General features: G+C 51.7%; 1 protein-coding gene and 1 non-coding gene across 3 annotated transcripts; one reads left to right on the plus strand and one right to left on the minus strand.

Annotated features, from left to right (window-relative positions):
- Window positions 1–5,410: 5,410 nt before the first annotated feature.
- Window positions 5,411–11,490, plus strand: KIAA2013 (KIAA2013 ortholog). Of its 2 annotated transcripts, XM_045546113.1 has the most exons (4): window positions 5,417–6,633; window positions 8,661–8,959; window positions 9,035–9,514; window positions 10,734–11,490. In XM_045546113.1, the coding sequence occupies exons 1-4, from the start codon at window positions 5,601–5,603 to the stop codon at window positions 10,749–10,751; spliced, it is 1,830 nt and encodes a 609-aa protein (XP_045402069.1). In that variant the 5' UTR covers window positions 5,417–5,600; the 3' UTR covers window positions 10,752–11,490. The 2 variants fall into 2 exon arrangements, with proteins under 2 accessions (XP_045402068.1, XP_045402069.1); XM_045546112.1 differs by having other exon boundaries at window positions 5,411–6,633; window positions 8,661–9,514.
- An 8,974-nt stretch (window positions 11,491–20,464) lies between these two features.
- LOC123636114 lies at window positions 20,465–20,580 on the minus strand. The gene has a single exon (XR_006734328.1). It is a non-coding gene; the product is annotated as a U5 spliceosomal RNA (small nuclear RNA).
- Window positions 20,581–25,064: the final 4,484 nt, after the last annotated feature.

Here is a 25,064-nt window from a genome sequence, read left to right on the forward strand (position 1 = left end):
CGGTGTCGCGCCGCCCCTCTCCGCCCTCCCGGCCGCCCGCCCCGGGGGAAGGTTTTCCTGCAGCTGTGCCCGAGCCCAGGCCTCTGCTAGATGGGGCAGCTCCCTCCCGCCTGTCTCTGCAGCTCCCGGGTTCGTCCTGTGGGGCCCTCCTTCCTCCCTCCCCGGGAGGCGGTGGCGGGGCGGGTCACTACCTCTAGAAGGAGGGGAGAGGGGGCGAGGCCACAGTTTCCATACCCCAGATTCTGTGCCAAGGCTCAGTTTGCCCACCTGAAAAGTGGGGCTTGTAACAGCGTCTGTTCGCTGGGTCTAGCACGGCTTAGTGACGTTATTAGCCGTAGCGCCCTTAGAACTGCACGGGTGACAAGCCCCAGCAAGCCAGCTCTTAGGATTTCATTAGTGGTCCCCGAAACCCAAGGGGTGAGGGTCTGAGCCTGGAGTGGGCGAGGGTGGGCAGGGATGTGTTCGGAGGCATCGACACTCCTGCCGGCCCTCCTGGCCCCTGGAAATGCGGAAAGTACATCTCTACCTTCCCTTACCCGCCAAAAGGGATTCATTTCATGGGCCTTTTATTTTTTATTTATTTGTTTTTTTTTTTTGAGACAGAATCTAGATGTGTTGCCCGGGCTAGAGTGAGTGCCGTGGCGTCAGCCTAGCTCACAGCAACCTCAAACTCCTGGGCTTGAGCGATCCTACTGCCTCAGCCTCCCAAGTAGCTGGGACTACAGGCATGCACCACCATGCCTGGCTAATTTTTTTCTATATATAATTTTAGTTGGCCAGATAATTTCTTTCTATTTTTAGTGGAGAAGGGGTCTCACTCTTGCTCAGGGTGGACTCAAACTCCTGACCTCGAGCGATCCACCCACCTCAGCCTCCCAGAGTGCTAGAATTACAGGTGTGAGCCACCGCGCCTGGCCTATTTATTTATTTTTTGAGACAGTCTTGCTCTGTCACCTGGGTTAGAGTGCTGTGGCGTAAGCCTAGCTCACAGCAACCTCAAACTCCTGGGTTTAAGCGATCCTCCTGCCTCAGACTCCCCAGTAGCTGGGACTACAGGCATGCGCCACTATGCCCGGCTAATTTTTTCTATATATATATTTTAGTTGGCCAGATGATTTCTTTCTATTTTTAGTAGAGACGGAGTCTCGCTCTTGCTCAGGCTGGTCTTGAACTCTTGACCTCGAGCGATCCACCCGCCTCAGCCTCCCAGAGTGCTAGGATTACAGGCGTTAGCCACCAAGCCCGGCCTCATGGGCCTTTTAAACGTCACAGGGAGGCCAACCTCTGAGCCAGAGACAGTCTTGCACCTGAGGTTAATTGTTAGATGAATAAATGAATGAACGAAAGTTTTAAAGGACTCTTCAGAGATGCCCACAGCCCAGTAAACATCTCACAGGTCTCTACAGCAAGGGCTCCTGTCCCAAATGGCAGCTAGGGCCATCAGCCTCTGGACAAAAGCCCTCCTTTCCTCGGAAGAGACCTCAGGCAGGGACCCAGGAGCCTCTTCCCAGCAGATCAGGCTCCAGAGGAGTGGGGGAAGGGGGTGCAACCCTAGCCTGGCAGGGGGCTCCCCTGGAGGGGGCAAAGGAGTGAAGGGGGAGGAGTGTCTTGGATGCCAGTGAACAGCACAGAGCAGGCCAGGCATTGGTGTGGGAAGAGAGAAACCCACAGCGCTCAGACTGCCACAGCAAGGGACACACCACCCACAGAACCCTGAGCTCAAAAGGCCGTACACACAGAATGGCCTACTCAGCAAAAATATATTCTCGTCAATGTAGAGGGGCATAGAGACGATGCTGGAAGAAAATTACAGCCAAATGTTTACAGTGATTATTTCCAGTTTGTGGGATGATTTTATATATATATATATATATTTTTTTTACATATCTTGTATTATTTTCAGCAGGTAGTTTTTATTTTCTTATTTATATTTTTATTGTTTTTTCAATGAATACACATATACTATTTGTACAATTCGAACAAAGTCAACACTTTAGTTTTATTTTCTTATTTATTTTTAGAGACAGAGTCTCGCTGTCACCCAGGCTGGGTGCGATGATCCTAGCTCACTGCAGCCTTGAACCCCTGGGCTCAAGTGATCCTCCGGCCTCAGCCTCCCGAGTAGCTGGGACTACAGGCATGTGCTACTGCACCTGGCAACACATGTTATTTTTAGAAGATGGGTAAATCACCTGGAGATCATCTCATTGTACAGATGGTAAAGGTAAGGCCCAGAGGCACCCAGAAGCAAGCTCAAGGTCGGGGAAGAGGTGTGAGCAGAATCCAGGGCCTCTACCTCCTAGCTGGGACCCAGGGCTGGGAGTTTCTGCAGCTGGGAACAGGACTTGGTGCCAGAATGCACCGGATGTTTTGGATTCAGGAGGATGCAGACTGAGATTCCAGACTTTTGGAGGAGGAAATGCCAGGATGAGCAGAGGGAGGAGAATGAGCATGTGTTGGCTGGATCAATTTTCAAAGCTCATGCTCACAACAGCCCTGCTAGGTAAGTACTATCCTCCTTTGGGAAATGAGGAAACTGGGACCAGAGAAGTGAAGCAGTCTGCTTGATGTCACACAGCTCATATGGGACCACAGTAAGGGAGGCAGCACTGGAACTCAGCTCTAACTCTCCATTTGCTGGGGTCCAAGGAGAACCTTGATGATGATGGACTGTGGATAGAAAGAAATCCTTGGGCAATGGGAGTCTCATGCATGGCCCAAGTCCCCAGAGTCGCTGTAAGTCAAGAGGGGGAATCAATCTTAGAGACTGCTGGCCTCTCCAGGAGAAAGGATCCACTCTGGCATAGCCTGTCCTATATCCCTTTGGATCTGTGTCCTGTTCCCTTCACTAAACTGCTGGAACTTGAACCCCCTTTGAGCTTCATCCAGAAGGAGGGCCTGTCTCTTTAACCAGCGGTGGCTGCTGTCCAGATGTTTCTCTGGTACGTGCTGCACATGCTGTGGGCTGTTAAAGGCACAGGAATCTGTTTTACTGGGAAGGTGCAGAAAGGACAGCTGGCCTGGAGGGGAGCTGCCTTGTGCCATAAGGAAGAGCAGTGGCCTCAGTGGGTGGCCAAACTCTGTGCTGCCACAGGGGTTGTCACCTCCCATGGGACTGAGCCCCCCTAAAATAATAATAATAGTAATAACAATAATAATGGAATTTCCAAGATGTTCCCTTAAGTGAAAAAAGTCAGATGCAAGTATATATCATATGGTACAACTTTTGTGAAAGGAAAAATATAAATATATATGTATCTATACTTATATGTGTGTATCTGTAAGCAAATACAATGTCTGGAAGAATATCAAGGAACAGGTAACCATCACTCTTCACCTTTTTGTGCATTTTTTTTTTTTTTTTTGAGACACAGTCTAACTCTGTTGCCCTGGCTAGAGTGAGTGCCGTGGCGTCAGCCTAGCTCACAGCAACGTCAAATTCCTGGGCTCAAGCAATCCTTCTGCCTCAGCCTCCTGAGTAGCTGGGACTACAGGCATGTGCCACCATGCCTGGCTAATTTTTTTTGTATATACATATATATTTTTTAGCTGTCCAGATCATTTCTTTTTTTTTTTTTTTCCCCCTGCCCAGATCATTTCTTTCTATTTTTTTTTAGTAGAGACAGGGTCTCGCTCTTGCTCAGGCTGGTCTCAAACTCCTGACTTTGAGCGATCCTCCTGCCTCAGCCTCCCAGAGTGCTAGGATTACAGGCATGAGCCACTGTGGCCAGCCTGTGCTTTTTGAATATTGTATCATGTACTGGTGTTTCTAGTTTCCTAGTACAAATAAATTAAATAATTTAAGCCAGCGTGCAAAAGGCTTCATGTGCTTGTCCAGTTTAGAGTCTCAGCAATTCCACTTTGTCCTATGATCCCCATTCTATGGATAAAGAAACCAAGGCCCCGGGAGGTTAGCCAACTTGCTAGCAAGGGGCAGGGCCAAGATGCGAAACTCAGGCAGCCTGATACCAAGCCTTTACTCTGAACCCCTGGCTTTGCTGTGACTATGTGGCTATGAGCCCCACCACCTCCGCCCACCCACCCCCACCCTGCCTTGGAGTGTTTGAGAGTGGCAAGGGAGTTGAGAGCATGAGTAAGGAGCCTTCTCTTTGATCCAGGAATCTGCTTCCAGTAATTGCTCCCCTGGAAACATTCACAGAAGTGGGCCAACGTATATGTCTATTATACCAATGTTTGTAGCAAAAATAATTACATGGGTTTACACTTCCTGAGCACTTACCATGTGTCATGCATGCTTGCTCTCCGTGCATGAACCTATTTATCCTCATTTCTCTGGTCATCTCCATTTCATAGATGAGATCAAGGCTGGATGGTCCTTTGCTCACCTCCCTGGGCCTCCCAAATACTTCTGCCTCACAAGGGGGCTGGATTGATTGCTTTCTATAATATATTAGTAACTGAGGTCATGGATTCCCATGTGTTCATGAACATATTCTGTGGGGCGTATGAACTCCCAATGAGAATTTAGAATGTTGTGTTTGTGTTTTGACCATGATCTTTTTTTAAAAAAGTGGAAGCATATTGTAGGATCCCCTGGACAGGCACCCTCTGACAAACACTTCTGTGTCTGCTCACAGCCCACCAGAAGCCACTTCAAATGACCACTTAATTTCCAACAACTGGGAAGCACTGTCTGGCTTTGGAATGTCCTAAAACCAAAGCGGAAACAATCGCCCATTGTCCGCTCCCATGCACATGTTGAGTTTTTTCCTAAGATACAGAGCAAAAATTTCTCTTTTGCATCGATGATCTACAATTTAAAGGCATTTTCAAAATATGAGACTTTAGAGTCTTTTAATAAGTTAAAACTCAGGGCTGATGTAAAGATGATCAGGTGTGGTAGAGACACTGACAGTGCTGGGCTGGATCTGTGTCCCCGAGTGGTGTATGTGCAGCCAGACAGGTCTGGAAGATTGTCAACAAAAATCTCTTACAAAGTCTAGTTTCCAGGGGTTACTTTTCTTTTCCTTCTTTTTCTTTCTTTCTTCCTTTCTTTCTTTCCCCTGTACTTTTCCATACTGTTCCAAGTTCTTTTGCAGTGAGGATCATCATTTGCACAGAAACAATAGAGTTGTGGTTTTATTTTTAATCTTAAGCCTGTTGAATCCATCAGTAGCAAACGGGGCCCAACACGTGGTCGGCTTGGCTGCCTCGATGTTTTTCTTAACAAGTGAACTGGATGCCTCCAATCCTCCCTGGACCTCCCCACTTGGACTTCACTCTGTTGGACTTCACTCTTCAGGCCTGGGAACCGATGGTCCCGCCCCCGGCGGCTCCTGTCCCGCCCCCGCGGTGGCTCCGCCTCCTCTCCGGACCCGCCCCTCTCTCCTCCCTCCGCCCTCCCCTTTTCCATCTGTCGCAAAAGGCGCGGCGGCGCTTGACGGCCGGTGTCGTTTGACGGCTGGGGGCAACCGAGAAGAAGGAGGAAGCAGCGGTGGCGGCTGCTGCGGCGGCTGCGGCTGGGACCGGGGTGGTCGCCACGGTCGGAGCCCGGGACTGAGGCGCGGGCGACCGGGCCGGTGGGCTGGGCGGCGGGTCCGGCGGCCGCTCCCGCGCCCTTGCCCGCGCCTGGCGGCCCGATGTGGCTGCAGCAGCGGCTTAAAGGGCTGCCGGGACTGCTGTCGAGCAGCTGGGCCCGCCGCCTCCTCTGCCTGCTCGGCCTCCTGCTGCTGCTTCTGTGGTTTGGGGGCTCCGGGGCGCGGCGGGCGGCGGGTGGCCTGCACCTACTGCCCTGGGCCCGCGGCAAGCCGGGCGCCGCCGAGCCTTCTGCCTGCCTGGAGGCGGCCACCCGCGCCTGGCGCGGCCTGCGGGAGCGTGGCGAGGCTGTACCGCTGGGCCCTGGAGTGCCGGCCCTGGTGGCCAACGGTTTCCTGGCCCTGGACGTGGCCGCCAACCGGCTCTGGGTGACCCCTGGAGAGCGGGAGCCCGCCGTGGCGCCGGACTTCGTGCCCTTCGTGCAGCTGCGCCCGCTGAGCGCGCTGGCTGAAGCTGGAGAGGCGGTGCTGCTGCTGCGGGAGGGGCTGCTCCGCCGGGTGCGTTGCCTGCAGCTCGGGAACCCGGGCCTCGGCCCTGCGGTCGCCGTCCCTGGACCTGCCTCGGCCTCCGGCCTTGCCGCGGGGTCCGGCCACGACTGCGTGCTGCTGCAAGAGGACTTTCTGGCGCACCGTGGCCGACCCCACGTCTATCTGCAGCACATCCAACTCAACAATCCCACGGAGCGCGTGGCAGCGCTGCAGACTGTGGGGCCCACTGCCAGCCCAGTCCCCAAGGCCTTCACCAGTACCCTGGAGAAGGTTGGAGATCATCAGTTCCTCCTTTACTCAGGCCGGTCCCCGCCTACTTCCACGGGGCTGGTGCACCTGGTGGTGGTGGCTGCCAAGAAGTTAGTGAACCGGCTCCAAGTGGCTCCCAAGACACAGGTGGATGAGACAGTACTGTGGGTTGTGCATGTCTCAGGCCCCATTAACACCCAGGTGCTCAAAAGCAAAGCAGCCAAGGAGCTCAAGGTGCTCCAGGACTTGGCACGGAAGGAAATGCTGGAGCTCTTGGAGATGCCGGCCGGGGAGCTGCTTCAGGACCACCAGCGCCTCTGGGCTCAGCTCTTCAGTCCAGGTGAGGCCTGGCAAGTGCTTGGTCCACAGTCCACACCTTGCACCCGCGTGCACATGGTCCACCCTAGAGATGTCCCTCCAAGGTCTGCAGAGGTGATCCTGTAGGTGGTAGTGGGGTGGTTAAAACTTGGGCTTGACATTTGTCAGGGGGCTGAATCTATGCTTAACCACTCAGTGTTTGTGTGACCTTGAATTAGTCATCAAATCTCTCTGGGCCTGTATTCAATAATAATAACACCTAGCTCAGAAGGCTTTTATGAGATTTTAATGAAAAACTGAGTGTAAAGGTCAGGCCTTAAATTTGTTCTTGTAGGTAAGGCCTGATTTGAACAGAGTGGAGTATTTTAGGGTCAGTTTGTAAAGATTAAACCAGCAGGCAGATCCCTGACTCTCCTCAGTTTTCAGTCTGCCTGGCGAAAGGCAATGGCTTCCTGACATGCTCCTATCTGGGCCGGGGTGTGTCCCGGCTGTTGTGGCTGCAGCTTGTTCCTGGGGAGGTTGGAGAATCTCTTTTTTCAGCAGGTTGGAATGTTCCTGCCAGATGAAAACCTCTTTCCCTTGTTGACTGTTTAAGAAAAGAAAATCTTATTCTGGATGAGAGGGATTTTGGTGTCCAGGGTTCCAATTTTCTGAACCCTTGTGTTTGGTTGCTCAGAGATAGTTTAGTTCATTCAAAAAGTATTTAATGAATGCCGCTGCCAGGGGCTACTCTATGCATGGGGACACAGAAGTGAACAAAGCAGAGTTCGCGTTCTCACGGTGCTTGCTTAAATTCTGGTTGGGAGGAAGACAGACATTAGAAAAGTGAAGATTTAAACAACATGGCTTTTTAGAATAAAACGTGGTGTGGAGAAAAATTTAAAATATGGGATCAAGGGTGGGCACAGTGGGGGGGGCAGAGTGTGGGGAGGGGTGGGCGGGGCCTTGGTGTAGCTCCATTTGTCAGGGAGGCCTCTCGAAGGAGGAAGCACTTAAGCTGAGACCTGCCTGGGAAGGAGCAGCCGGCATGTGATCTGGGAGCGGGCTGGATTAGGCTTGGAGACCGCAAGGGAAAGGGCCACGGCCCTAAGGCAGGAGCAGGTTTGGTTGAGTGGCTGGTGTGGCCAGCAAGGGCAGAGTGTTGGGAGATGAGGTCAGAGAGTGAGGGTGGCTGTGCAGCCCTTGGTGAGGACAGAGAATTTTATTCCAAGAGGGACGGGAAGTAGGGCAGAGGCATGATCTGATGTATGTTTTTAAAAGAGCCCCCTGGCTGCTGTGTGCAGAGTGTAGGTTGTTGGGGAGCAGAAGTGGATGCATGGCCACCAGGTGAGGGGGAGGTGGCCAGGACCAGGGTTGTGGTCAAGGAGACAGACATGAGTGGGTCCTGATAGTCTTGGAGGCGGGGCTGCTGCGATTTACTGTGAACTGGCTGTGGGGAGTGAGACGTTGGGGATGTCTTCTGAATTTGGGGGGTTTGGAGACAACTTGAGGAGGGCTTGCTCTGGGGCTGAAAGAGTTCAAATCATGTGAGGTTCAAAATGCCTGTCAGATGTGTTGTGTCCAGGTGGAGACACCAAGCAGGTGGTTAGCTGTTTGAGTCTAGGATTCATATAAATTTGGGAGATAATGGTATGATACCCAAATTCATACAAATTTAGGAGGTGTCATTTAAAGCTAAAGGACTAGGGAGAGATGATGGAACAGAGAAGTGGCCGGAGCCGGCCAGGGCATTGATGAGTGTTCTGGCAGAGGGGGCCCGGACCATAGGGTTGGCACCACGTCCTGGCCAAGCTGGTGGTGGTCTCGGCTCTGGCAGCAGGCCCTGCTGCCTTTTAATGGGAGTTTAGGTTTCGGGCCCACAGGCTCAAGTTGGCCACGTGAACAAGACAGGCAGACTGACTTTCTCCCGTACTGGAGGGAGACTGGAACTGCTGTCTCCGTCACTGTGGCCTAACGTTTCACTCCTCTGCCGCTTTCGATGTTTGTTTCGTATCCTCTGCCTCCCAGCCGTGCCTTCCCCCGTAACGGGCAGCCTTTGTGGTGTTACAGGAGTGGAGATGAAGAAGATCACTGACGCCCACACGCCGTCCGGCCTGACTGTGAACCTGACGCTCTACTACATGCTCTCCTGCTCTCCAGCCCCGCTGCTCAGCCCCTCCCTGAGCCACAGGGAGCGAGACCAGATGGAGTCGACGCTCAACTACGAAGACCACTGTTTCAGTGGCCACGCCACCATGCATGCCGAGAACCTCTGGCCGGGGCGGCTGTCGACCGTGCAGCAGATCCTGCAGCTCTCCGACCTGTGGAAGCTGACCCTCCAGAAGCGCGGCTGCAAGGGGCTGGTGAAGGTGGGCGCCCCGGGCATCCTGCAGGGCATGGTGCTCAGCTTCGGGGGGCTGCAGTTCACGGAGAACCACCTCCAGTTCCAGGCCGACCCCGACGTGCTGCACAACAGCTACGCGTTGCACGGCATCCGCTACAAGAACGACCACATCAACCTGGCCGTGCTGGCGGACGCTGAGGGCAAGCCCTACCTGCACGTGTCCGTGGAGTCGCGCGGCCAGCCCGTGAAGATCTACGCCTGCGAGGCGGGCTGCCTGGACGACCCCGTGGAGCTGACCTCGGCGCCTGGGGGCCACACCTTCTCGGTCATGGTGACGCAGCCCATCACGCCGCTGCTATACATCTCCACCGACCTCACGCACCTGCAGGACCTGCGGCACACGCTGCACCTCAAGGCCATCTTGGCCCACGACGAGCACATGGCCCAGCAGGACCCTGGGCTGCCCTTCCTCTTCTGGTTCAGCGTGGCCTCCCTCATCACCCTCTTCCACCTCTTCCTCTTCAAGCTCATCTACAACGAGTACTGTGGGCCTGGAGCCAAGCCCCTCTTCAGGAGTAAGGTAGGACGCCGCCGTCGGGTCCTCGGGCCTGTGTCTCAGGCTGGCCTGGTGAGGCGGGCGAGGTCCGGGCAGGAACAGTTGTCCTTCGAAGCCGGTGCCCTCAGCCCTCAGCACCAGAGTGGGAGCTCGAGTTTGTCTTGAGAGGACATGAGAAAGTGGCTTCCGAGAGGAGACCACAAGGCAGGGACCGCTGTGGCAGCGCAGGTGTGAACAGATGAGTCCGCTGGTTTCCCAGGGCAGTCCTCCCCTCCCCGCAGTCTCAGCATTTAAAAATAACTGCGACAAACCCCTGGACCTACCCCAGCCTCCCCTGAGCTCCTGTTCATTGTGTTCGGGGGTCAGTCCCTTGCCGTGGGCCTCAGTCTGAGGTGGTCCTCTCGTCAGCACAGGATGGTATCATTCCCCTGCAGTTTCCTACAGCCCCTCCTCCCTTCTCTCCCCTCCCTTCTTTTCTCTCCTCGCCTTTCCTCTTGTCAAACCACAGTGACAGGAGAGGGGTACATGAGGCTCTGGTTCTGTGCTCCTGTGTAGTCACGGAGCCCAGATCCCACTCGGGAGAAACGCCCGTCACGTCTGCAGACACGCCAGTGGCTTCTGGTTTCTACCTTCTGGCCTGAGACCAGGACCTGGCAAGGGCAGCAGAGCTTGACCAAGGGAGCAGCAGAAGGGTGGGCGGCAGGTCTGAGCTCCTCAAGCTTGAAGAACAAATTGAGAGGAGGATCAAAAAGAAATGCACAGACCCCCCACTGCTAAATTTGACTGGCTTAAAAAAAAAAAAAAGAAATGCACAGAGGCCTTCCCAAGTCGCCTCCCTTGGCTAGCAGTCCTGGAACAGGTGTTACATTTGCATTGTGTGGGTTTTACCGTCTCTTAAGCAGGCAGCTGCTTTTCCCTGCTGGTTGGTGGCTTCTCTGTCCTCTTGCATGCCTCCTCTGTTCCCCGCACAGTTGGGACATGGGCCAACCACCTTCATGGGTACTGACCCATGTCCCTCCTTGACTCGGGCTCCAGCTAGGCCATGCCATAGCCGAGCCCAGGGAACTGAGTCCCTGGTAAAGAATCTCGCACAACCTGGGGCCGGAGCTCTCTGCACGGCTGGCTCAGAGCCTGGGCGGGGTGCCACCAGGGCTGTCCCCATAGCCTGCTTCCCTTGGTGTTTCTGTAGCTGGCCACAGGGGTTGGCAGTGAGTAATAATCACTTGTTTTGTGAATTGAACAGGAAGATCCCAGTGTCTGAGTGAACTAACAGTCCTGCTCTCAGCCACCGTTTGCACAAGACACCCAGCACTGCAAGTCCTGCTGCTAGGAACAAGGGATCCTTTGGAAGCAGCCACCCTTTGTGCCTTGTTGGGGGAAACCAGTGACACAGAAGCGTGTGTGGATACTCCAGAGTTTGCGTTGGAAGGAACGAGTGTCGTCACTTCCAGGGGAGGGGAGGGGCCAGTGGACTTTCTGTAAGCTTTCGAATCAATAAAATGAACCTAAATGGCAAATACTTGAAATTGAACTCACTCCTTCTACTTTCCCCCTTTCTTCTGTCCCAGGAAATAGACCTTCTTTTGAAAAGACTCTTGTCTAGGAGAAATTGCTTTCTTTTCCTAATTTAATGTGCTCTTTCTTGAATGAATTTTTAATTTATTTTTACTGAGATTTTGCTGGATGGATTTTGCATCCACTTTAGATAGTGACCTTGGCAGTGGGCTCTGGTCGAAGCCGCCTCGGTGGCGTGTGGAGGCCCCACAGTCCTCGGCTGGGCCTGGGCGCCCCGAGTGGCTGCACGGCCTGCGGGGAGGCTGTGGTCACATTGTCATCCTAGGGTTTGCACGTCCTTTCTTAACCTGAGCCTGTGGAGATCTGTCGTTTTGTACTTTGGGCTTTGGGGGAGGTGTTTAACTTTCTAGTGATTGATGACTGTTGGGTTTTAAAATACCAAAGCTTTTTTTGTTCTGTTTTTAAATAAATATCTTTCAAACTTCCATGACCGGTTTGTGTGTGGTTGAAACCTCTGGATGCATTTATCACATCTTCTCTCGTCGCTAGTGTCTGAAGCAAGAGGACATGCCACCTGCCCTGCAGAAAAGAGACAATTCTCTTCCTGTGTCTTCTACCTCTTTTCAAAGGAGTGGGCTCAGAAGGTGTGTTGGTGGCCACCTTTCTGCTCACCTGGGGGTGTGCTGGGTGGCCCAGCTGCCAGGCTGGTTGAGGGCTTCTAGCATCACCCTAGTCCCTTCCCTGCTAAGGTGCCCTCTCCCCCTACCTGCCCGAAACAGCCTGGGTTTTGCTGGCCATAGGGTGGCAGCAAGAAAAATGCCCCAGTGGGCCTTTCGCACACTGCTCTGCCAAGATCAGATCTCTCCCCTGTGTGGGGAGGAGAAGGGAACTATCTGTTCCAGGGACCAAGAAGGGACTAAGCTGGGTGTGGCAGTCACCCTGGGGGTTGTCCCTAGTATTTTGGCTGTTTCCCGGAGTTCCCAGGCAGGGTTTTAAGCTGCATGACTCACAGGAAGCGTGGTCCGCTTGCCAAGCAGCCGAATGTCTGGCCCGCAACAGATGGTTATGACAGCACGAACAGGATCCTACTGGTGGGCCTGGTTTCCCAGTTGCTTCAGCCCACACGCCTCCCCTCCTTGTCTGGACAGCACGGAGCTCAGACGTGCCACCTCCCGCGTGCAGCACAGGCCGGCTCGCCTGCTGCAGGGAGTGGGAGCATCGTGGGGTGCACCTGGCCGTCACTGACAGTGTGACGTGGTGCTCTCCAGTTGTTCCATTAAACTGGAAGCTGCTAGATAATGAGCCACGCTTCAAGGCTCCCATTCACTCTCCACTGAACTTGGACCTGGGCATGTCGTAGGCTCCCATGAATGTAAAAACGAACCCATGGAGCTGGTGCCCGAGATATACTTACCTATGGAATGACTAGAATTTCAGCTAACTAATATTTGTAAATTACAGCTGTCATTTAAGTGCTCACCATGTATGTTGCATTTTACATCAACATGGCCCTATGGGGGAGGAGGTTGCTGGGAGTTAAGATCCCAGTTTGAGAGATGATTTGTCCAAGTCCACTCAGCCATCCAGTGCAGGCGGGAATGCCAAGTGGCTGACACAGGCCCAGGCTCTCTGGGAGTCCCCACGTGGCACCACTTCTCCCCACAGCACTCTGGTGGCTTCTGCACGATGCTCAATGTCTGCAGTGCTCACCCTGCCAGAGAGGAGATGCCCGGAACTAACCCTGCAGGGTCCGCTCTGCACGGTCTGGTCTCTGCTCGTGGAGGAGCTTCATCCCAGCCCCTGGGGCTGGGGGCACAAATAGGCTTTATCAAGTTGCTTTTTCAGGGCCTGAGATCTAGTGTGGAAAATTTAACTGCGTGCTATCCAGTACTTCCCAACGGCCAAAAAGCTGTTTTGGAAGTTTATTAATTCCCTGAAAAATCTGCCTGCACCGCACGCCTCTTGGGCCCCATCTCGTCCGCTCAGCCACCCTGACTCCTGCTGTTGCCACGGCCACCAGCTCTGTGCAGGTGTGTCTGACAGCACCGGGCTTCGGTCACTGTCTTCAGGAAGCTGCTTGCACTCAAGGGTGTGTAGCCTGGAAGCATGTGAACAATACGTTGCTTGGGCCCACCCTTTGCCCGTGGGAAATGGGCCAAGGGACACGCACTCTCCTCTCCTGTCCCTGGGTGGACAGTTCTGAGGCACATTCTATCAGCTCCTCAGAAGGTGCCACAGTTTGCATGTGGTTTGTCCCCACGCAAACTCGTTGAAATGTGATCCCCAGTGTGGCAGTGTTGCGAGGGAGGGCCTAGTGGGAGGTGTTGGGTCCTTCATGTGTGGCTTGCTGCTGTCTCAGGAATGAGTTCTTGCTCTCAAAGGAATGGGTTAGCTCCCACGAGAGCGAGAATCGGTTGTTATAAAGCCAGGATGCTCCTCGGGGTGGGGGTGGGGTCGACTCTTTGCACGTGTCAGCTTCCCCTGCAACCTTCTCAGTCATGTCATGAGGCAGCACGAGAACTCTCCCCACAGGCTAAGCAGGTGCCAGCGTCATACCCTTGAACTTCCCAGCCTGTAGGACCGTGAGCTAAATAACCCTCTTTATGAATTGCCCAGCCCCACGCATTCTGTTACAACACAAAACGACTAAGACAGAAGGTCCCGGCAAGACCAGTCCCCATGTCCCACTCGGTGAAGAACGGGATATGGCGTCCTCAATGTGGTTCCCCTCCTCCCTGGTCTGCCGCCCCCAGTCTCCCACTCCCACGCCCTGGGACCACTTCCCAGACAAGCTGTCTGTGCATGAGCTCTTGCCTCAAGTTCTGCTGTGTGGAGGTCTAACCAGGCCAAGACACTAACCAAGAGGCCCTGGCTCCTCTGGAGGATTCCGCCAAGAGGAAGTAGGATCCTCCTGGGCATTATTATAGACTGAGTGTGTCCCCTCCCCAGATGCCTGTGTTGAAATCCTCACTGCCAAGATGATGGTGTTAGGAGGTCGGGCCCTTGGGAGGTGATTAGGTCATGACAGTGGAGCCCCCATGAATGGGATTAGTGCCCTTATAAAAGGGACCCCCAGAGACCTCCCTTGCCCTCTTTCTAACATGTGAGGAGACAACAAGAAAACAGCAGCCTGCAACCCGCAAGAGGGACCTCACCAGAACCTGACCGTGCTGCACCCTGATTTCGGACTTCAAGCCTTTAGAACCATGAGAAATAAATTTCTGTTTTGAAGCCACATACTGTTCTAGCAGCCAGGACAGACTCAGACAGGCACATTCTTCCAGTGGGCACATGGAACTTTTCAGGGGTGACAACAAACCAAGAATACAGAGAGTCATAAGATCTTAGATGAAGAACAACTCTTAGGGTATTTCTTACTCAAGAGTAATTGGATTCAAGGGACGCGTGAGCCCGCGGAAGTGCAAAATGTATGTGCATTTTTTTTCCTGAGGAGAGGTTCTGTATCTGTTTTCAGATTCTCAGAAGGATGCCTAACTTTAAAAACTTTAAGAGTAAGACACCCTGCACTTTGGGGACTTGTTTTTAGTGGCCTCTGCAGCAGTGGGCCAGAGCTGCTGAGATCGGGTTAAGGGCTGGCAACTGGGCCATCACCCACCTGCAGTGGGGCGCTTGCTTCCCTCCCTGCAGAAAGGAGGGTGGGAAGTTTGTTGCAGCTGCTGGACAACAGCTGGGCAAACAGCCTCGCCCTGAACCAGCCGTGCGGTCTGTCACTGGTCCTGGAGTCCCTCCTCTGGACTTCAGCTAATAGGAGCTTCAGATAAATCTTTTGATTCAGTAAATGTTCATTGAGAATCTTCCAGTAGGCCACGTATCCAGCCCTGGGATGGAGGTTACCTTCGATGAACATCTGCTGTGTGCTTGGTACTTCCCACTAGCTTAAGTTTCACGAAGGCAGTGGCTCTGTTTTTTCCATCTGGGTGGCCACAAACTACCACAGTGCTTGTCACAGGGTAGGTGTTCAATGGGTATTTATTGAATTACATTTGTATACATTATGTCATTTAATCTTTGTGTTTTCAAGTGGGACTTTTGGGGTTATGAGTGACAGAAGATTATAGCTGGCTTAACCAAAAGGAAAAGCATTGGTTTATATAACAGTACAGTTCAGTAGGAGCTTCAGGAATGGCTTGATCCAGGACTCAAGTGACTTAAGTAGGATGTATCTCTTAGTGCTGATTCCTATTTTATATACACACACACACACACACACACACACACACACACACACACACACAGAGTGTGTACAGAGAGTAAGAGAGAGAGAGAAAGAGACAGAGTCTCACTCTGTCATCCAGGTAGAGTACAGTGGTGTCATCATAGCTCACTGCAACCTCAAACTCCTGGGCTCAAGCAATCCTCCTGCCTCAGCCTCCCAAGTATCTGGGACTACAGGCATGCACCACCACACCCGGCTAATTTTTCTATTTTTAGTAGAGATGAGGTCTCACTCTTGCTCAGGCTCATCTTGAACTCCTGAGCGCAAGCCATCCTCCTGCCTCAGCCTCCCAGAGTGCTGGGATTGCAGACATGAGCCACCCCACCTGGCCTCTGCTTCCCATAGATTGGTTTCTACCCTCAGACTGGCTACCTTTGTGGTAACAAAAATGGCCACAGTTATCACAAGCTTGATGTCCTCCTAGCCTCAAGCCCAGCGGAATCCAAGTCCCAGGATTCCTACCCAAAGTGCTGACGCTCACCTCTGAGTGGACAGCCCATCCCTGAGCCAGTCACTGTGGCCAGGGTGAAAGGATTTGTTAATTAGGTTAGTCCTGTATAGCAAATCACAGGTCTCCAGTATACCCTGCAAGGTAAGTTTCATTCCTATTTCACAGATGAGGAAAGTGAGGATACGAGATAAGTCACTAGGCCATGTGATTTGTGGAGCCTGGGATGCATTCCCAGGTCTGTCCAGCTGCAAAAGCAGGTGCTCCCATGACCACCAGCCCAAGTGATGGCGGACACACTTTGGAAATAGCCACTTGCCTATTTGTCCAGAAGCAGCATGCATTTCTGCTGGGCAGGATGTTGTTCCTTTCATCCAGGGATCCATCTGGGCAGGGCAGGCTTGAGGGGCCTCTGCAGAGACAGAAGGGACATTTCACTAACCTGGTGTGGGATCTCAGCCCCAGTATGTGAGCGAATCCCTTTTAGTTATCTTGGTGACTGAAACACAGGGGGACAAGCACAGACACTGCCCCTGCCCTCATGGAATGGGGTCTAAAGGAGAGACCAGAGGATTACACTGCAGGCAGGGCTGTGGGCGCCTGAGGCTGGGACATCTAACCTGCCCTGCAGAGTCAGGGGTGGCTTCCTGCAGGGAGGTGAAACCTCCACGCTGGAACCTGGAGGAGGATGGCAGTTGGCCTGGCTAAGACACGGAGGGACCCTCAGGCAGGGAAACAGCCCGAGTGCACTTACAGAGGGAGGCAAGCCAGGAATGCAGGGGGCCAGAGAGACTTTCCGGTGAGAACAGCGAGAACAGTCTGGAAGTAGGATACGTAAAGGGAAGAGAGTGCATGTTAAGGCTACAGAGCTGGGTGTTTTTACCCGCATCATCGACCTCTAAGGGTGAGGGGCAATGATAACACGAGAGGTAGTAATTCCTCCTGTGCACCTATCACTTCTCTCCTCATTACTGTCATAATTCTAGCCAATCTTTGCAGCTTCCCTGAAAACTAACAAAAAGAGAAAAATCTGTCACCCATTTACAAAGTGGAAATTGAGATGGGGGGGAAAAGAGTGAGCTGCCAGAGGTCAAAGGGAGGTCACTAATGAAGCTGGCAGCGGCACTGCAGGATCTACACTGTCCCAGGGGCAGGTTAATCACGGCCTCTGCTGACACGTGGGGGAAGGGCACCTAAGCCATAGCTGAGAATCAACGTCCTGCTCGATGGGGGTCCCGGGAGGTGGCCACACAGAAGGTGGGCCAGCATGAGAAAGGCTGTGGCTTCTCTCAGAATAAAACTTTGAGAAAAGGTGAGAAAGCAGCATTCCCAGGGCAGGGGGCGGCATGTAAAAGAGAGCCCTGGGCTGGGAGTCCGGGGCTGGGGACCTGGGTTCCATTTCCAGCTCTTGTCATTATTTCGTGACCTCAAACAAGTGAGTTAAGCATTTTACACTCTATGTTCCCACCTGTAAAATGGGTCTAATAACATCTTCCAACTTCATGAGTTGGTTGGGAAGTCCCACTAAGGAAATGACTATGTATGAACATGCTTTGATAAATTCAAAGTTTCTACCAACACCAGAGGGAGTCGTTTATATTATACACCTGGAGGCAGAGGAATGCAGATCTGTGCTTCTAAACTGCCAATGGATGGAATTCAGGGAGTCTGTGAACTTGGAGCAGAAAAACATCTTCACTTTCATTACCTCTCACTGAAATTTAGCATTTCCTGCCATTATTCACTGAGGCATTTGTGTCATTGTGATAAATAGAAATCACAAATATGTTCATGACACATTACAGTTGTTGCAGATATCTTAAAATATTGCATATGTTCATTGCTACTTTGTTTTTTTTTTAAATCACTTATTTTTTGTAGAGATGGGGTCTCAATATGTTGCCCAAGCTGGTCTCAAACTCCTGGCCTCAAGTGATCCTCCCAACTTGGCCTCCCAAAGTGCTGGGATTAGGAGCATGAGCCACGACTCTTGGCCCACTACTTGGATATTATGGTAGCCATTAGACTTGCACTAGACATCAATCTTTGATCTATTAACAAAGAAGCAGGCTGGGCATGGTGGCTCATGCCTGTAATCTGAGCACTGTGGGAGTCCAAGGCCGGAGGATGGAGGACTGTGGGCGTCCAAGGCTAGGAGTTCAAGACCAGCCTGAGCAACATAGTGAGACTCCCTGTCTCTACAAATAATAGAAAAATCAGCTGGGTGGGCATGGTGGTGTGCACCTATAGTCCCAGCTACTTACGAGGCTGAGGCAGGAGGATCCCTTGAGCCCAGCCCAGGAGTTTAAGGCTGCAGTGAGTTATGATCACCACTGCACTCTAGCTCTGGCGACAAAGCAAGACTGTCTCAAAAAAAAAAAAAAAAAAAAGTACACGTCATATTACCATAACACAAAATTTTAAAAATGATGGATCATGTTTAGTATACACAAAAGTAGACCTAATAGTATAATGAACCTCTGTCTGCCCATCATCCTGTCCCAACAACCACCATCCCACTGGGATTATCCACACTCCCATCCACTTCTCCTCCAACTCACACTATTTTGAAGCAAATCCAAGACATAATGTCGTTTCATCTGTGGATATTTCTGTATGTACCTCCACGATATAAGTATTAAAAAAAAACCCTCGCAACCACAATGTGACAACCACACCAAAAAGTAACAATAGTTCCTTAATATCATCAAATATCCAAATTAAAAATGAAGCTGTCTCACAAATGTGATCAACCTTTAATTTATTTTTAATTTATTTTAAAACATTTTTTGAGAGACAGGGTCTCATTCAGTTGCCCAGGCGGGACTGCAGTGGCGTCATGATAGCTCACTGCAACCTCAAAGTCTTCGGCGCAAGCGATCCTCTTGCCTCAGCCTCCCACATAGCTAGGACTATAGGTGCACACCACCACGCCCGGCTAATTTTTAATATTTTTGTAGAGACAGGGTCTTGCTATGTTGCCCAGGCTTGTCTTGAACTCCTGGCCTTGAGCAATCCTCCCGCCTTGGCCTCCCAAAGTGTTGGGATGTAATCAGTTTTTTAATCAGTGTTTGTTTATACCAGGATCTAAACAAGGTTCACCCATTGAGTCTCTTTCAAACTACAGGTTTCCTTTTTATCTCTCTTTTCTTTTTTTCCTTGAAATTTATTGTTGAAGAAATCTGCTGATTCGTTCTGAAGAGCTGGACTGTGCTGATTGCATCCCTGTGGTGTGTGCCTGTCCTCTGTGCTCCTGTGAGTCGGTGGTCAGATCTAGAGGCTTGTTCAGTTGTTCGATTTTCCCTGGCAAGACTACTTTACAGCAGCAGTGTGTGCTTTCGTCAGGAGGCCTATCACAGCCAGTGTTCTCTCCTTTTGTGTGTTAGTTCCTGATGTCTAGATCCATTAGTTGGATCTAGGGGTGACAAAATGGTGATATTTTAATTATATCATGCCTTCTTCATTTTTTAGCTAAAATGCTTTTGTAATGAGAAACTTCCCCTCACCTATTATTTGGTCACCAAGTGGTGCAGTTCACATATGAACAGCAGGATAAACGTTTGATCCTTTCCCTTTACCTATTGATGTTCAAAATAACGAACTGGTTCTCTGGCCCCCTATACTGGGGACTGGCAGATTCCTTGAAAGTATTTTTATGAACACATGGCTTTAAACATATTTGGTATGTTTTAATTCACTGTATTTATTAATCTTCTGGATGGTCCAATGATACTATCTTTGGCCCTTGGCAGCCTCTCCCGGTTGGTGTATTTCCGGGCTCATGATACTGTTCTCCAAGGAGCCCCCTTCCTTTGACCGGGAAAGGGGTATTTGGAGACCATCATCTGGAGGCTCTTTATGAAAATAAGAAATATTTTTATAACTGTATTTCAATATAACTGGTCTCCTTTGTAATCCTAGGTATTTTGTTAGTTCAAAACCTTTTTCTGAGGTCCCACAGGCTTCCCTGGTTGCCAAAGAGACCCTAATATGAGCAAGTTAAAAGACAAACCTGCTCTAGAAACACACCCGGCCCCCACAGCCCAAAGGGAACATAACATGGGCCACCAGCTCCTTATTGTGAGGGACCAGAGCTGGGCAGGGAGGCGCAGGTGGCGTAGGGGCAAAGAAGGGAAATGACCCTCCTACAGTTTGGATAGGGTTTGGGACCCAAGGAGCAGGGCTGGGCTGTGGGCAGTCGCCTCCGGACCTCCGAGCCGGGGTCAGTTTTCTTTGCACCGCAGATCAAAGGGCCTCGGGAGGCCGCCCCGCCAGCACAGCCCGGTTACCCCGGGGCTCGGCCCTGCGCCAGGGCATGAGGAGCTGGCGCCAGCGGGGGTCTGCGAGGCCGAGAAACGGCGCCCCCGGAGGGCGGTCGGCGGCTTCCTGGAGCAGACGCTGCGGTTCTCTTCCCCCGCGTTCAACCTCCGGCTCCCAGGGCCGCAGGGCACCCTCGCGGCAGGGCCGAGCACGAGACTAAGTCTGGCCGCCGGCACCGGCTGGACAACTCGCTTCGTGCAGAGCGTCACCGAACTCGAGCCTGGGGTCCGCAGTCACAAACACGCGGGACAGGCGAGGAGGCGCGTCCTCGCGTCCCGGGTTCCATCGGTCGTGCAGTGTCGCACAAAAGCACGCTCAAAGCGTTTAAGCATACACGAAGTAATTCATTGGTTTTAAAAACAAGACACCTACGTAAAAATAAAGCTGAAATACCAGCGTTCAATAAAACTCCCAAATTTCAACAAACCGACATCTATTATTAGACATTAACGTAAGCCTCGCAAGCGCAAGGCCTCAAAAAATTGGTCTAAGACTCAGAGTTGTTCCTCTCCACGGAAATCTTTAGTAAAAGGCGAAAGATTTATACGATCTGAAGAGAAACCAGAGTATGTCAAGTTATTTCGGCACACAGTTCTCTCGTAAGCGGTACTCCTAATAATGTAGTGGTGATTCTTTTCTATAGAGAGTTTTTTTTACTCTGCCTTTCCGTCAGGCAATTCTGCCACAGTAAGCTCACTTTGGGGAGAACATATTGAAGAAAAAAGGAGAATTTAGTAACTTTAAAATAAAAACAGTGTGCAATGCATTGTGGGTATGCAAATAACAAGCAGCTTAGGCAGCAGGCGCCGCTTTCCGGAAATACCTTAAACGGCTCCTGCGTTTTAGCGCTGCGCTAGAGGCCACCGCCAGGGGGCAGACCGGAGCCCGGTCCAAGGAGGGCAAGTCTGACTCCGCCGGTTTATAATTGGCGCGCTAAGTAAACATTTCTTTTAAACTTAAAAAAAAGGAAAAAGAAACAATTATCTTTATTCATTCATTCAATAAAAATGCGTTGGGCACTGTGTTCGTGCTGGGCCCTAGGGGTGGAGACAGACCCCTGACATGTGAGCGCTGGAGCCCGGTGCTGTACCTGCGAGGGGCGCAGACCCCGGGCGACCCCCGGGCGGAGCAGGACAGCGGCCCGCGGCGGCGGGGAGGGCGCGCTAGGCCGCCGCGAGCCCTGCGAGCCTCTGAGCCAGCACTTCAGTGTTGCAACGCAGTGGTTCTCACCTGGGGGTGCCGAGAGATTCCAGCACATTCCTGTACCTCTGGCCACCCCAGATGTACTGGAACCCGGCTGGGCCCAGCCATCTGGGCTTTCACTCGCCCCCCGGGACATTCCCATGCGGGCTGCACCGAGAACGCTGCTGGGCAAACTTTCTGGCTGAAACATGGACAGCGAGACGTCTGGGAGACTAGTGAGCGGCTGAGCAGTTCGGACAGAGGGGGGCGAGGCCTGGGGAAGGCTGCAGAGCGAGGAGAGACGAGTCTAAGCAAGGCCCGTAGGGGACGGCGGCATAAACAGGGCGGGGTGGGGAGGAGAGGCCGGTGAAGGCGACCAGGAAGATGCCTGGAGGCCTGGAGTCGGAGGAAGGCCTGGAGTGGGGGCCGCACCACAACCAGCGCAGAAAAGAAGGGACAAGAAGGGAGTGGTCCTTGTGTCCAGGTCCGTGAGAGGTCAGGTAAGGAGGGAGCTGAGAGTCCAGTGATGTCACAGCAGGGCGGCCACCGTGACCTTGGCCAGAGCTGCTTGCGTGGAAGGGAGTGGGTGAAGGAAGCCCAACTGCAGAGAGTTGGGGAGGGAGGGTGGGAGGCAGGCTGCGGGCCCTGAGGGTTGAAGGCCGCCTTCTCCTTTCTTGCCAGTCATGGGAGAGTGTCCCTGTGATGGGGAGGTGGACAGAAGGGAGGTGCCAGCCCGCGAGAGAGGAGATAGGACGTGGGTGAGTCAGGAAATGGGAGAGGTGGTCGCAGGCTTCAGGGTAGGAGAGGGGAAGGGGGCCTGGTGCAGGGGCCTCCCCCAGTGGTCCTCCTCCATGGAGCCCGGCCCCCACTTCTCTCACTTCCTGCAGCACCCCCTTCTCTGGCCCATCTTTCCTCCATCTTCCTCACCTAGGAAGACCCCAGCCCCCTGTCTCTCCAGCACCTGCCCTGTGGCAGGTGAACTGTGGCAGGGATGTCACTGAGAGAGCAGCTGCCTTCATCCTCCCCCCGGCCCCGGCCCAGCCCCACCCGGCCCTCTTCTCTGCCTCCTCCCAGGGAAGGCCGACACTCCCCTGGGGCTTTGAGCCCCAACCCCGCAAGGACCAGACCCCTCCTGGGGTCCCCCTCGGCACCTTCTGCCTCCCCTCCTGCCATGGTCTGAATGTTGGTGCCCCCCCAAATTCTGTGTTGCAGCTTGACCCCCCAGGTGATGGTGTTAAGTTGTGGGGCCTCTGGGAGGTGACTGGGTGACTGGGATGGGATTAGTGCCCTTATAAAAGGGCTTGAGTGACGAGTTTGTCCCTTTCACCCCTTCCACCACGTGAGGACACAGAGAATGCACCATCTATAAGGGACAGGCCTTTGACAGACACTGAATCTGCCAGGGCCTCAGTTTTGGATTCCTTGGCCTCCAGAACTGTGCAAAAGTGATTTCTGTTGTTTATAAATGACCCGATCTATGGTACTTTGCTGGCCACACTGACTACGACACCTCCTTACTGGCCCTTCCCTGGGACCAGGAAGGAAAACTCCCAAGGCCTCGTCACCATCGGCCACAACAAAGGAAAAACTTTGCTTTGTATTTCTGTTTTAGAAAAAAAAAAATCTGACAAATCACTTTATGAAAAAGAAACTTATGCCACTTCACACCTGCGGGATGGCTATGTAAAAAAATAGAAATGGAAAGTAACAAGTGTTGGGGAGCGTGTGGGGACACGGGAAACTCGAGCACTGCTGCTGGGAACGTAGGATGGCGCAGCCACTGTGGAAAATGGTTTGGCATTTCCTCAAGAAGTTACACGCAGAATTATTTGACCCAGCAATTACATCCCTAAGTATATACCCAAAAGATTTGGACACAGGGACTCGAACAGTCGAAGGTGAATGTTCATAGCTGCACGATTCATGGCAGCCAGAAGGCGGGAGCAGCCTGTGTCCATCAGCTGATGAACAGATAAGCAAAGTGTGGTCTGTCCGTGCGAGGGAATACCGTGCAGCCTTAAGACGGAGTGACATTTCAATACTTGCTACGACATGGGTGAATCTCGAGAACATATGCTGAGTGAAGGAAGCCAGCCTCGAAATGACATACATTGCATGATTCTACTTCTTTGAAACATCTACAATAGGCAAATTTACAAAGATAGTAAATTAAAGGTTACCAGGGGTGGGAGAAAAGTGAGGATAAGTTATTGGGTAATAGGCACAGAGTTTCTGTTTGGGGCATTGAAAAATTTTGGAAATAGTGGTGGTGGTTGTTCAACATTGTAAATGATTTTAATGCCCCCAAATTGTACATTTAAAATTTGTTAAAATGGAAAATTTTATGTTATACATATTTTACCACAATTTGAAAAGAATTCTGCAGCCACAAGAGAATAAGAGGAACTATTCATTCTAAGCAATGATTTTCTCCGGAGCTTCACATTTAGAAAGAAGGGACTCCAACAGTCGAACATTGACAGTAGTAACCTACTGTCAATGCATTAGCATCCACTGGTACAATTTTGGATTAATTTTCACCATCGACTTTCTAAATGATGTAAGTAATTAAACACTGCTTTACAAATCTTGACACTGACTCAAGCATCAGAGTCTTCAATGTGCATCTTTAATTAGGGAAGAGAAGCTCGCTAGTAGAACAGGGTTCTTATTTTTCTTTTTGTTTCCACTTTCTCACTTCTGTCATTCATTATTATTAAGAAAAATCCATACAAAATATTTTGAATGCCACAAAAAAATTAAACACACACTCGATACTCAGATTTAACTGGGGTGGGAGGCCAAGGTGGGAGGATCACTTGGGCCCAGGAGTTCAAGACCAGCCTGAGCAGCACAGTGAGACCCTGTCTCTATTAATTTTATTTTTATATATTTTTAAAAAAGAAAAAAAACCTTATATATATAGTCAAAGCCTGCATTTTTATCTTCCTCTCTTCCATTTCTCCCTCTCTCTTCAGTGAAGTTAGAGGTAGGTCCTCCATCCACAAACAACGTTGATCTTGTGTTTTTACAATTAATATAAATAATATATTTTATCAGCCAGGCGCAGTGGCTCACAGCTGTAATCCTAGCACTCTGGGAGGCCAAGGAGGGAGGATCGCTTGAGCTTAGGAGTTCAAGATCAGCCTGAGCAAGAGTGAGACCCCATCTCTATTAAAAATAGAAAACATTTGCCCAGTGTCATGGTGCGCACCTATAGTGCTACTCAGGAGGCTGATGCTGGAGGATCCGTTGAGCCCAGGAGTTTAAGGTTGCAGTGAGCTATGATGACGCCACTGCACTCTAGCTGGGGTGGCAGAGAGAGACTCTGTCTCAAAAAAAAAAAAAATCTATCCTTCTGCGACTTGCTTCTCATGCATTATTAGAACAATCATATTGAAAAGGGAGGGAGAGAGAGAGAGAAGAGGAGGGGCCGAGAGAGCTCACATACAGGGTCACCGGATTGGGGGTGTCAGGAGCTGAGAGAGGAGGGTAAGGGCCCAGACGTAGAGGGTGGGCTTGCTAAGGCCCCCTTACATGACCTCACCTGGGCCCTGGGGGCTATGCTTTGCGGTAATTTAGAAGGGCATGCCTCAGCCCTGGGCTCCACACCTGCTCTCCCGCTCTCTTTTCTGTTGCTGCGTTCATTCTCTCCTCGGTTTCCAAGGAAGGCGGCCCTCCCTGCCAGCCGCAGGCGCATAGACTTCATTGCCCAGCCTCAGTCACTGGTAATTAACTTGAAAGCAAAGGGCAAGAGGGAGGAAAGGAACAGAATCTCCTAAGAATCCAAGAATATTAGAGGGAGGAAGGCGGGGAATTCTGAAGCCTGGTTTGGGGGTTGGGGAGCACATTAGTATCTTAAAACAAAACAG

This window comes from Lemur catta, chromosome 3 (assembly GCF_020740605.2).
Source record: "Lemur catta isolate mLemCat1 chromosome 3, mLemCat1.pri, whole genome shotgun sequence".
Lineage (NCBI taxonomy): Eukaryota > Metazoa > Chordata > Mammalia > Primates > Lemuridae > Lemur > Lemur catta.

Coding starts and splice junctions, on each gene's coding strand:
- KIAA2013 (XM_045546112.1), top strand. CDS start 5,601: ATGTGGCTGCAGCAGCGGCTTAAAGGGCTGCCGGGACTGCTGTCGAGC. Junction 6,634..8,660: donor GGCTCAGCTCTTCAGTCCAG/GTGAGGCCTGGC, acceptor GTGGTGTTACAG/GAGTGGAGATGAAGAAGATC.